We start from the raw sequence: 14,074 nt of genomic DNA, 5'->3' as shown, positions 1-14,074 counted from the left end.
TGTTTTTAAAATTAATATTTTGGTTTGAAAAATAATTGTTTTTGTAAAATAAATAAAATTTGCTCATTGAACACCTATTATTTTAAAAATGAATAACCATTTTCAATTTCGTTGCAAAACGAAAATACAGCTGAACCATATTCTAGTCCAATCAGAGAGTGCAGCAAGCAACTCTACCGGTTTCGAAACTTATTATTCTCTCATCAGGAGGCACACATGCTGCTCTCACTGATCCAACCAAAACAAACCCCGGCGTGCAGTTACGGATTGCAACGAACGAAATGGCACAGATGCCCTAGCGGCAACTGCCAGCAAAAGACGAAGTTTTCACTCTGATGGCATATAAAACAACATAATGTTACTCTACATCCCACCAGACTGAAAACAAGGGGAATCTTCTCTGGTTACACCTCCGACGCTTCTACAATTTGCAAGCCATGCGGATGCTGAGACTAAGGAAGATGAGATAATTTTATAATTTATAATTCACGTCCCATCTATTCAGCGCGGTAAAGTTCCAACGAGAATGGTTCCCTTCGTACTCCAATCAGAGTAAACATGTAAATCAAAAATGAATAACCGTTTTCAATCTCGTTGCAAAACGAAGATAAAGCCGCACCACATTCTAGTCCAATCAGAGAGTGCAGCAAGCACCTCTGCCGGTTTCTAATAGGTCTGGATCCCGCGTATGAAAAAAAAGTTAATTAATAGCAAGCTGAAAATTTGTTAATAGCTTAAGGGTGTCTAGTCGAATAAACTTTGATATATGGGAACAATGAAACAGGGGTAGTTTTAATTGTGGAACAGGTTAAAAATTTGGAACGGTCACAGCACGAAAACGACACATTTATTTTGTCCGACAGAACAGACTTAAACTCTCCGAACAGAGATTAAACTCTCATGAAAAAATCAGACTGCTATTTATTACCTGTCATACTTCCTGTCATTTGACATATTCTACATGTTCCACTCATTAAAACGCCCATTTGGTGATAAATAGCAGTCTGATTTTTGCATGAGAGTTTAATCTCTGTTCGAAGAGTTTAAGTCTGTTCTGTCGGACAAAATAAATGTGCCGTTTTCGTGCTGTGACCGTTCCAAATTTTTAACCTGTTCCACAATTAAAACTACCCCTGTTCCAGTGTTCACACATATCAAAGTTTATTCGACTAGACACCCTTAAGCTATTAACAAATTTTCAGCTTGCTATTAATCAACTTTTTTTTCATACGCGGGATCCAGACCTATAAACTTATTGGTCTCCCATCAGGAGCCATATATGTGCCATCTAAATGTTGACGAACAAGTAAAGCATAATACGGAAGGGTACTATTCTATCTCTCTAAAACAGAGTTTGCATTCTAATTTTTTGAAATAATTAATAAGTAACCGCCTCTCCTTTTCAGAGGATCTCCTGAAGCCTTCTCCATCGCCGGCGATGCAATCACGAGTAAAATGAGCAACAACATCCACCATCTGCAGCTCTAGTAGACTTGATGGCCAATATCTAAGCCGAGGTCTAAAATTACCAACTAAACCAACCACTTTAACGAGCAGTTCAACTCACATCCTACATCAAGAAGCCACATACCAAAAGCATTGCCATAACATAAGTGTAGTATATTTAAATTGTTAAACATTCGGCCAGATTTGCTCGTTGAATACCTATCATTTTATTATATTTTTAATGAAGAATAAAAACGGTTAGTTAAGTTATTGGTTTATCTGCCCCAATTTAGATCTTTATTTTTAATATTTTTGATACTACGACAATACGTACTTACAACTTGAAAGACTGAGCTAGGCAGAGCATAAACGATGGCTCTCATAGTTAATAGAAGTATTATTATTGGCGCCCTACGTTGGGTGCCATTTGTCGCGTTTGGCGCGTTTAAAAGTAAGGACTAATTTATATTGCCATTAAAAAATGTTTACCCTCGTTTAGAGATACAAGTAAAATAGTACACAGTACCGAAAAATATGTCCCCTTTTAGTCAAAAATTGACCTTTCGCTAGGTTTTTCAAAAATGTTGTCGTAGTTCTGCCTGTATATAATATTCATGGTAACCCTTTTATCTGAATCATAATGTATTAGTTATATATTTATCTATAAACAAACTGAACTTGTAGGTATGTAAAATAAAATATTACCAGTTTCTAAATGACAAACCACAATTTTCATCCTTGTCACTGTTTTACGATCTAAATGCTATTGAAATATAAATACGATCCCTCAAATGACTCCTACATAGTGATAACAAATTCAAGAAAACTCCTCACGTCAACGTTAACGTGCGAAACGGTGAATGCTTGCGAGGGCGGTGACTCCTTGGGCACAAATCTGTAAAATTCCTCGTCGTCCCTATACCATTTGATAGTATACAAAGCGGCAGATTCCAAGTCGTAGTCGCATACTAACGTTACCGAATCTCCCCTTTTAACAGCTTCCGTCACTCGGATCTGCATGTTCCTAAGTGCACGCACGTGTAAAGACAAATCTGGTGACCTAGGAGGTCATTTTGATGCTAGCTCTCCTTCTAAGAAAAGCCGTGGAAAATTTTTGGTCTAAATTTTGACGAACATGTAAAGCATAATACGGTGGGGTACTATCCTGTCTCTCTAAATCAGGGATTGTACTCTAATTTTTTGGAATAATTATTAAGTAACCGCCTCTCCTTTTCAGAGAATCTCCTGAAGCCTCCTTCATCTCCGGCGATACCATCACGAGTAAAATCAGCAACAACATCCACTATCTGCAGCTGTTGTAGACCTGATGGCCAATATCTAAGACCAGGTCTAAAATTACCAACTAAACCAACCACTTTAACGAGCAGTTTAACTCACATCCTACATCAAGAAGCCACATACTAAACGCATTGCCATAACATAATAAGTTTAGCATATTTAAATTGTTAAACATTCAGCAAGATTTGCTCATTGAATACCTATCATTTTATAATATTTTTAATGAAAAATAAAAACGGTTAGTTAAGTTATTGTTTTATTTGCCCCAATTTAGATCTTCATTGTTCATATTTTTGATACTAAGAAAATATGTACTCACAACTTGAGAGACTGAGCTAAGCAGAGCATAAACGATGGCTCCCATAATTAATAGAAGTATTTTTATTCGGCCCCACGTTGGGCGCCATTTGTCGCGTTTTTCGCGTTTAAAAGTAAAGACTAATTTATATTGCCATTAAAAAATGTTGGGTGATTCTTACCCTGGTTTAGAGATACAAGTAAAATAGTACACAATATCGGAAAATATGTCCCCCTTTAGTCAAAAATTGACCTCTCGCTGTTTTTTTCAAAAATGTTGTCGTAGTTCTGCCTGTATACAGTATTCATTGTAACCCTTTTATCTGAATTAAAATATATTATTTATATATTTCTCTATAAATAAACTGAACTTGTCGGTCTGTAAAATAAAATATTACCAGTTTCTAAAAGACAAACCACTATTTTCATCCTTGTCACTGTTTCACGATATAAATGCTATTGAAATATAGATACGATCCCTCAAATGACCCACACATAATGTTAACAAATTCAAGAAAACTACTCACGTCAACGTTAACGTGCGAAACGGTGAATGCTTGCGAGGGCGGTGACTCCTTGGGCACAAATCTGTAAAATTCCTCGTCGTCCCTATACCATTTGATAGTATACAAAGCGGCAGATTCCAAGTCGTAGTCGCATACTAACGTTACCGAATCTCCCCTTTTAACAGCTTCCGGCACTCGGATCTGCATGTTCCTAAGTGCACGCACGTCTGAAACAATAATAAACAATTCAGAGTATTTTACTTTAATGGCGAGTTCAATTTATATGGTAATGTCTAATTGTTATTTACGGTAGCTCTAACTACTTATTTTTTGGGGTTGGGCAATTAGAAGTTGGAGATACATCTTGAATTAACAAAAAGTGTATTAGCATAGTTTGTGTTTTGTAAGTTTTAAGTTTTACCAAATATGTACATATTGACTTATTATTAGTGACACGGTAGAATTTGTGACAGCAATTTACAGTTAGGCAACACTTTTAGCGTTTAGGTAAGGTAGCTTTTTTATTTTAAGGGCCAAACCAGACAGGCCACTTTGCAGCGCTACTCTGTGGATCCACAAAGCAGCTTCCGATGATTGACCGTGGCTTTTTATGTGAAGTGTATGTCGCACCCCAGACTAGCGACTGTGGCCAGCCACAGTCGCCGAGCCTCACTGCTAGTGGCTTCCACTTGTGGCAAAACCCATTCAGACGGACCACTTTTGTAGCTGCTCCAAATATTGACGAGAGTTTACACGGTGGGCACGTAAAATGAATTTTGATTCTGAAAGATTTTTAGTTGAATTCCAAAACAGACCGGCTATATGGGATACAAGAACCCGAGGGTATAGTTATAGGGCATTGAAAGGAGAAGCATGGTACGTTTGAATTATTTGTTCTTGATTTTAAAGAAGGTGGCCCTATCGAAAAGAATAAATCCGGTAAGCAATATTTTCTCTATTTATATTTACATTTTATTATACATTCTGACGAGAAAGAAGACTTCCTCGTCTGAATCCATCATTTAACTGAACAAAACAAATACTCAAAACCTTGTTTGTTTATTTATTTTAACTGGTGGTTTTTATGTTTGTTGTAGAAAACAAAACGACAAGGTATCAGTTAAAAGAGGGTTGCAAGTTACCATGTTTACATATATTTAATGTAATCATCTCCTTAAAAACAGAACCTCGTTCACTCAGTTGTAATGGGAATCTAACTATTTGTGTGTGTTTTTTGCGTTGAAAATTGTATCAAACTATTTTACGGCTGTAGGATACCAGATGTACTGGTTAAATTTTTATGTGCTTCTTTCTGTGATATAGCTGTTTTTGTCTGGTTCTTCCTAATTCCATTTATGGAGTTTATTGGTATTTTTTCAAAAAAACTATGGACATTACAAACACTGACTTTGACGATCACACTTTTTTAAAAGATTATTAACCGGCACGTTTTTAATCATTTGAACAAGCTTACTTTTTTCTCACTCATTACATTAAACGCCGCACCCTTCCAAACGATCCACTTCGCAGCATCACCTGTTTCAGCCACTCTGTGGATCAACAGAGTAGCGCTGCAGAGTGGCCCGTCTGTCTTGGCCCTAAGAGCGAAAAGAGACGAACCACTTTGCAGCGCTGCGCTGTGGATCTACAAAGTAGTTTCCGATGATTGACCGTGGATTCTTATGTGGATTGGACGAGTCATCCCAGACGAGCGACAGTGGCCGACCACTCGTCTGGGATGGTACGTTTGATTTGCATGGGAATTTACGGCTAATCATTGGAAACTACTTTTAGTATGGTATAACTAGACCCAAACCCAGACATCCCAAGTGAAAGTTATCCTCCAACACCAAATTGTTCTATATGGTCCACATAATGTTCAGATAAAAGTCACACCATTTTGAGGGTCGGGTTTGGGGGGGGGAGGGGGGAGAGAAATCGGTAAATTCGTAGTGTTTTAGGTTTTTCGTCAATATTTCTAAAACTATGCAGTTTAGCATGAACAACCTTTTATAAAAAAATATTGTACATAAAATTTGAAACAAAAAAGGCCCTACGCATAATCCTTCTAAAATGAACGGTTCCAAAGTTACGGAGATAGTATATTATAATTGGTAAAAAAAAGGCCTAACCCAGACATCCAAATTAAAAGTTTTCCTCCAACACAAAATTATTCTATATGGTCCACATATTGTTCAGTAAAAAGTTACACCAATTTGTGGGTCCGGTTTGGGGGGAGATGGGGGAGAATTCGGTAAATTAGTAGTTGTTTGACGGTTTTCGTCAATATTTCTAAAACTATGCTTTAGCGTAAATTATGTTCTATACTCAAATTTTCTACATAAAATATAAAACAAAAAAGGTCTAATACATAATTGTTATAAAATCAACGGTTCCAGAGTTACGGAGAGTGAAAAGTGGAGGTTTTCGATACTTTTATATTTTTTTGGCAATTTATAATATCATTATACTGATGAAAGAAATTTTTTTGTAAATAAAATTTGCTATTTCAGTGGCCGATGATATGTTAGTGATAAGCCCTTGAAGAAACGTCAACCTCACCACCCAAAATCATCATCAATTGTCCAAATAATATAAAAAGTATCGAAAGCCTCCACCTTTCACCCTCCGTAACTCTGGAACCGTTGATTTTATAACAATTATGTATATGACCTTTTTTGTTTAAATTGTATGTAGAACATTTTTGTATAGAACATTGTTTACGCTAAAGCATAGTTTTAGAACTATTGACGAAAAACCTAAAAAAAACTACTAATTTGCCGAATTCTCTCCCATCTCTCTCCCAAACCGGACCCTCAAAATAATGTAACTTTTTACTGAACAATATGTGGACCATATAGAACAATTTGGTGTTGGAGGAAAACTTTTCCTTTGGATGTCTGGGTTAGGCGTTTTTTGGACCAATTACACTATTATACTACCTCCGTAACTTTGGAACCGTTCATTTTAGACGGATTATGCGTAGGACCTTTTTTATTTCAAATTTAATGTAGAATATTTTTGTATAGAAGGTGGTTCATGCTAAACCGCATAGTTTTAGAAATATTGACGAAAAACGTAAAAAACTACTAATTTACCGATTTCTCTCCCCTCTCCCCCCAAACCCGACGCTAAAATTGGTGTGACTTTTTTTTGAACATTATGTGGACCATATAGAACAATTTGGTGTCGGAGAATAATTTTCACTTTGGATATCTGGGTGATGCCATTATTTGGATCAATTTTATCATACTATTTGTGGATCCACAGCGTAGCGCTGCCGAGTGGTACATTTGTTTTTTTCCTTAGTGTTGTTAGAGACGGATCTGAACTTAATTTTTTGCCATCCTAAAATGTTTACTTCCAGACAATACGAAGAGCACTACATGCTCTAAAGGCCATTGGATTCGATAGTCTTGACTATCGTTCCACTTTTCATTCCACTTTTCCGTTCCTGTACTTGTTCTCTCCAGTCTCTATTTCTTCTATGTCAGTCCGGACGAAATCAAACAACTTCCTTCATTTCTCTCTCTTCTATCCTTCCCTTGTTATCCTGCTTGCAAAAGTCTTAGGACGGTTCATTCTTGTGGCATTCATGAAACATATCCCAACTATCTAACTGTCTGCGCCCTAATTTCTATGGTATTTCAGATCCCAGATATCAGATATCAGGTTTTAGATATCTTCACTAGGTCCTGGTTTGTCCTTTTGCGTCATTTTTCGGTAGCCTCCTTTATACCACCAAGAACTTTTTTCAAGATTTTCTTCTCCCAAATCCCTAGCTTTTTTTCTTTATTCTGATCCATTGTCCAAGTTTCACATGCATACAACACCGTTGGTCTAACTACTGTTTCACAAGTTCGAATCTTGGCTGCCCTGGACACGTTTTTTTGCCTTCAGGAATGCGTTCAATGTTCCTATTGCTTTGTTGCCTTTCAACAAACGTTTATATATTTAGTTTAAAAAACATTTTTTATTTATCCCCTCTCATTTTCATATTCTTGGTTTTCGTCTTGGTTTATATTCAGGTCATATTTTCTAGCTTCTTTTTTAAATTTTGTGAACAGTTGAACATTTTCCGAAATTCTCTTCTTAAATGTATCAGAAACACCAAGTTACCTGGAAAGCCTATGCACTATTGTCTTTTGTTCAGAGTCGAGCTGATTGTCTCGATATTGACTTATCTAATTATCTATTCTAGTACTATGTTGAATAAGTGTGTTGACAAGGGTCTCCTTGTTTTAATCTTCTACTGACGTTAAACTGATTTTTAAAACGTCCTTCTATCATGACTGTATTAGTTTGAAACAATAATAAACAATTCAGAGTATTTTACTTTAATGACGAGTTCAATTTATATGGTTATATCTAATTGTTACTTACGGTTGCTCTAACTATTTATTTTTTTGGAGTTGAGCAATTAGACGTTGGAGTAGAACGGCTAATGTTTGTATGTTTTAAATAGTAAGTATATTAGCATTATTTTATGTTTTCTACATTTTTAGTTTTTCATGAGTTACCAGATAAAGGAATAGTTATGATAACACAATTTTCAACGTCTCACTAAGGCTTAAAATTGTGCCAACTCAATGGACAATTGCTGATATAATAATGATCCACAACTTGGTAATCCACCTATCCACCTCACGAACATATTTCTTAGGATAAGAACAGAACAAGTGGGTCGAGGTTGAGGTGTAGGTCGCGGTGGATGCTAATAGTTAAGTCGCGATGGATGTCGACAGCACATAGCAAGGAGGTCATCTGCGCTGTAAGTCGAGCTAGAACCACTCTCAAGTGAAGTCGTTTAATGAAATTTGAAGAAATTCAAAAATAAACTGAATACAAAAAACGGATTATTTAAAAAGTATCAACTCAGATAGCGCAGGTAATGACAACTTGGTTTCGAACAGACGCACAGGAAAGCATCCTTGTAAGCCGCGTAGTAGACCTCCATGTAAAACAAACTCATTTTATTTTCAAAAGCATCGATGTAAACCTCCTGGATGGCATCGCGCTAAACCTCCACCGCGACTTACCTGCTCTGTTCTCTTCCATTCACTACAATGTATTTGTTTTACATGGATATCGACATCGACCGCGACCTCCACCTCCACCGCGACCTACTTGTTCTGTTCTTACCCTTACTGTTCCATTAGTCTCTTATCAGTACTTGCTAAACTTTTTGAGAAGCTATTAGCGACAAGACATATTATGAACATAATAACTAAAAATAATATTTTCCTGGATTATGAGGTTGGTTTCAAAAAGAATCGTTGAACAATAAAACAAGTACATAGAGTTGTTGATATAGTGAATAAAACTTTTGAAGAAAAAAATACTGCTCTGCACTGTTTTTTGATGTCCATCAGGCTTTTGATATAGTGTGGTATAAAGGGCTCTCCTTCACAATAAAAATGAACGTTCCAGAGTTAGTGTTGACTTTACTTAAATCATATTTAAAAGAAGGATACTACCGTGTCATGTATGAGTCAGAAATATCAAAAATCTTCCCTATACGATATGGTAGTATTTTGGTTGCTATTATAATAATATATTATATCAAATATTTTATTTGATATTTACACACGACACACCCACAAATGGAAATTTAACATTTTCAACATTCGCAGACGACTCTGCTATGTTAGTAACAGATGATAATCTTGCAACAGCTACCGAATCTTTTCAAAGGCATACTAGAGACATTGAAAAGTAAACAAAGTGAAAGCGCATTTATATAGATCAATGAATATAAATCACAACATATCATCTTTACAAATTGTCGCAAAATAACGTCTGTTATAGAAATAAAGAGCAAATTAATTGCACCATCTGAGAGCGGTAAATACCTTGGAATGCATCGGAACTAACTTTGAAATGGAGAACCAATAATATATGGAAAAAGTTGCAACAGTAGTTGAAATTAAAATTTCGTAAACGTTATTAGATACTGGTCAGAATATCGAAGTTTTCTATTCGCAACAAACTGTTGGTATACAATACAATACTCAAATCCGTCTGCATATTTGGGATCCAGCTATGGGATACAGCAGCAAAATCTAACTTATCCATAATGGAAAGATTACAATCCAAAGTATTACGCTCTATAAGAGACGCTCTTAGTAGCAAGAGAAGTTAGTTACTTTTAAAATGGTCTGTTGTGTAAGGATATACGGCTTTTTAAAGCAAGTTATGCTTTTTCAAGGTTTTATACTTTTAATGATTTTTAATAATTTTAATGATTATTTTTGAAATTTCTCATTATGACTTTTTTCTTGTACATTTAGTTATATACATTGTAGAATAAAAGAAAGCTTATTTTCTTTATTTCAAAATGGTGTAACGCAAGAAATTCTAAGATTATCTTTAAACAAGATATCCGTAGGATATCCAAGGGTATCCGTATTTTGAGAAACATTTTAAAGTTTTTTTTATTTTTTTCAATTGGAAGAATATAATTGCATATTGTAACAATATCTTTTAATTCCAAATAACTTTTCTTAATAACACTTTTCAATATGGTGAAATATAAAGGTACTTTACTCTTGAGCGAAATTAATATTTTTTAACATATTTCGTAAATTATTGACACAATTTTATATCTGATGAATGAATCTTAGGTTCAAGACTATGCAGAGCATTTTATAAACGGTAACTTTTTTTATAAAGTTAATAATAAAAAAGTTTTCCATATGGATCCAACTTACTGGGACCTATTGCATGTGTTTATAGGGTGTCAATTTGAAAAGTTGCCACCCAATATAATTTGGTCCCTATATAAAATCTAAAAATATACAAAAACACTTCAAGTTTATTTGTGAGGGGGACATTGTATAGACCAGTTTTCAACCAAATTACACTAACCCTCTAGCGGGGGTAGACACAACCCCCAAAATCTTTAATGGAAAGGGGATTGAGTGATACCTCATTTTAAAGATCGTTCGATTACCTTTTCAAAAATACCACATACATTATATTTCTTTTCAGTAATTTTGGAAAAATCAAGTGAAACTGTAAAGATATTAAGTATCGAGTTCAGAACTCCAGAATTTTTTTTGAAGTATTCAACTCCAAATTGAATTTTTTTGGGGTGTTAAAGTATTTAGAGTGATTTTTGAAGTATTTTTGAAAAATCAAGCAAAACTGTAAAGATATTAAATATCGAGTTCAGAACTCCAAAATTTTTTAGAGTATTGAGTCCAAGATTTTTCCAAAAGTGTAGAAAAGAAATATAAGGCATGTGGTATTTTTGAAAAGGTAATTTAATGACCTTCAAAATGAGGTATCACTCAACCCCCTTTCCGTTAAATATTTTGGGGGTTGTGTCCACCCCCGCTATAGGGTTGATGTAATTTAGTTGAAAACTGGTCTTCAAAATGTCCCCCTCACAAATAAATTTAACGTGTTTTTGCATATTTTTAGATTTCTATACGCTGTGAGCTCGTACGTAGAGGGGATATTTACAAATTCGCGAACGCCAGTAGTGACAAGTTTGTAAACGTTTACTGGAAATTTGACATAAATGTCAAAGTGATTAATTTAAAATTAAAATTAAAAACATTAATTATAAACAATATTAGTTGGTCAAAGCTGTGGTATATATTTTTACCTTAAATATACTTACGTTTTAAATACTGAATTTAAGTTTTTTTAATGTTCCGTAATATCTAATTATAAATAATCTATTATAATCTTAGCGCCATCTACACGATTATTGTCAAAGTATCCGAAGTAAGAAATTGATATTTTATCAATAGAACGTCAAAATGATTAGAAAAATCTTTAAAAAATCGATTACAATTTAATTACTTTTTTGCGTTGTAAATATTAAGCGATAACAATTAAATAATAAATTTAAAAATTACCGGTAAAAGTTGAATTAGGAACCGCTAGCAGCGACACCAGCGAAGCTCAGAGCGTATAGGGACCAAATTAAAGGAGGTGGCAACTTTTCAAATTGACATACTGTATGTCAAATTTTGATTTAAAATGGTACTAGAATTTTTTACCATACACCATTTTTAAAGCAAAGAAAATAATCTTTCTTTTTTATTGTGCAATGTATATACCTGAATATAAAACAAAAAAAAGTTATAATGAGAAATTTAAAAATAATCGTAAAATACAGGGTGTCCCAGACTAATTTAGCCACGCTATATCTCTTAAACGAATAGAGATTTTCCAATGAAACAACAAGTGATACTTGTAATACACTTTAATATGGCGTACAAAAAAATCAGCCCCTAAATATTCATCCCTTAGTTACAACCCCTAACTTTAATTTTTTTAATAGCACCCTGTATATTTTTTTATAGGTTTGGATGTGGTCTTTTATCGTCTATTCAACACATTTTTTTGAAAATAAAATCGCTTCTTAAATAACCAAGAAACTGACAGTATATTTTTGTTAAATTGTGTGTCCCAGACTAATTTATCCAGGCTATATTTCTTAAACGAATAGAGATTTTCGAATGGGACAAAATCTATTCCATTTGTAATACACTTTAATATCGCGTAGAAAAAATTCATTCCCTAAATATTCATCCCTAACTTACAGGGTGCTGTTTAAAAAAATAAAGTTAGGAGTTGTAACTAAGGGATGAATATTTAGGGGATAATTTTTTTCCTACGCCATATTAAAGTGCATTATAAATGTAATAGGTCAGTTTTTGTCCCATTCGAAAATCTCTATTCGTTTAAGAAATATAGCCTGGATAATCTAGTCTGGGACACATAATTAACAAAACTAAACTGATATTTTCTTGGTTATTTAAGAACCGATTTTATTTTCAAAAAATGTGTTGAATAGACGATAGAAGACCACATCCAAAACTATAAAAAAATATACAGGGTGCTATTAAAAAAATTAAAGTTAGGAGTTGTAACTAAGGAATGAATATTTAGGGGATGATTTTTTTACGCCATATTAAAGTGTATTACAAGTAGAATAGACCAATTTTTGTCCCATTCGAAAATCCCTATTCCTTTAAAAGATATAGCGTGGCTAAATTAGTCTGGGACACCATGTATATCAAAAATCTTTAAAAGTATAAAACTTTGAACAACCATATTTTGCTTAAAAATAGTCATACGGGCTTCTACAATAAAACATTTTAAAGGTAATGGACTTTTCTTCCTGTTAAATGCAACGTTACGTAGGTATATCATACCTAAATCTACGTCGAAAAATGTTTGAGAAGTAACAAATAAAATGGAGTAGCGAACTTTGAAAAATCATATTTTGGAAACTATAAATCGTAAAGACTTTTACCAAACGTTATTTTAAAGAGCATTGATGGAAACTTTTTTCTGTGAAGCAATGCCTATACCTATATATCCCCGTGGCAAAAAGTTATGGGGCAAACACCAAAATTGCTGTCATTCGGGTTTTTTTCTTGCTTTTTTTTTGGATATGTTTTTGTAAAAATAAATATTTTTGACTTTAAAATGTGATGTGTCGGTAGCAAAATTGAACCTGAAACAATTTTGCTGTAGACGTGTTTGTACCAAAAGTGCATAGAACTCACCCTAATTCTCCCTGTTCCTAGGGACTAATTCACCTCTTTCTTAAGCACGCACCCCTTTAAATGGTAGCACTCCGTGGGTTTTTCATATTTAGAGGTTGATTGACTACAAAACAATAAAACCCCGTTAACGCTGTAGTTCCTTTCTAAAATAGATAATCTATTGCCTATAATATGGGTTATTTTCAACGGAACCGTTTCGTTTATAAATTCACAAAGGCTGTTCGTCCATTCGTTAGTTCGTTTCTTTGTTCGTTTGTGCGTTACCACTCCTGCAATACTTAGAGCCGATCTAGCGATGAATTCCTATGTAGTTTTGTCGTCTGAATCCAAATCTATTAACGGCATTTGGGTGTCTCCAACAATCCTCGAGATATCCCACCTCAAATTTGACATGGTGACGGCACAATCCTTCTCCAAATATATTTGATTTTATTTAAAGCAACTAAACGTCAAAGCACCACAGCATAAAGCAACACAAAATTGTAACGTCAAATAATTTTTTTTATTTATTATCGTTAATGTAATGTTAAATGACAGCTCACTATGTTCAACGAATATTTTGTTTATTATTATTTGAGCTATCTACCCAATGATATGCATTATACCTATTATTATTATTATCCCAGATTTAGCCATACGGCTCACACTCCCTCTAAGGGGAAAATTGACTCATCCCAGATACCTACGGTATCAAAAGGATTGAGCTCTGGTGGGACTCTTTCCGTGTTATCGAGCCCTAGGTGACTTGGAATGCAGGTGTATCTCCCAGAAATTTTCGTACGCATCTGGCCGTCGCGAGTAGTACAGCTTTCTGCATGGTCTTATAAAGATGTTCATTCAGACCCAGCTTTTTTATGCTTTCGAGGAGGGTCTTCGGAATGACTCCAGTAGTAGACATAATAATCGGTATCGTCTGGGTACTTTCCATTCTCCATTGCCTTCGTATTTGAATTTCTAGATCTCTGTACTTGGCGATCTTTTCAGTAAATTTACTAC

General features: G+C 34.5%; 1 protein-coding gene across 1 annotated transcript in view; it reads right to left on the bottom strand.

Moving 5' to 3' along the window:
* LOC114334111 (uncharacterized) overlaps positions 1–14,074 on the bottom strand; it is a 758,790-nt gene that overhangs the window by 530,669 nt on the left and 214,047 nt on the right. The window contains exon 2 of the mRNA XM_050650127.1: positions 3,570–3,775. Within this exon, the coding sequence (XP_050506084.1) occupies positions 3,570–3,775 (206 nt within the window). The remainder of the gene's footprint in view (positions 1–3,569; positions 3,776–14,074) is intronic.

This window comes from Diabrotica virgifera, chromosome 5 (assembly GCF_917563875.1).
Source record: "Diabrotica virgifera virgifera chromosome 5, PGI_DIABVI_V3a".
Lineage (NCBI taxonomy): Eukaryota > Metazoa > Arthropoda > Insecta > Coleoptera > Chrysomelidae > Diabrotica > Diabrotica virgifera.
The sequence above is the reverse complement of the archived record's forward strand: the minus strand, read 5'-3'. Positions and strand labels throughout refer to the sequence as shown.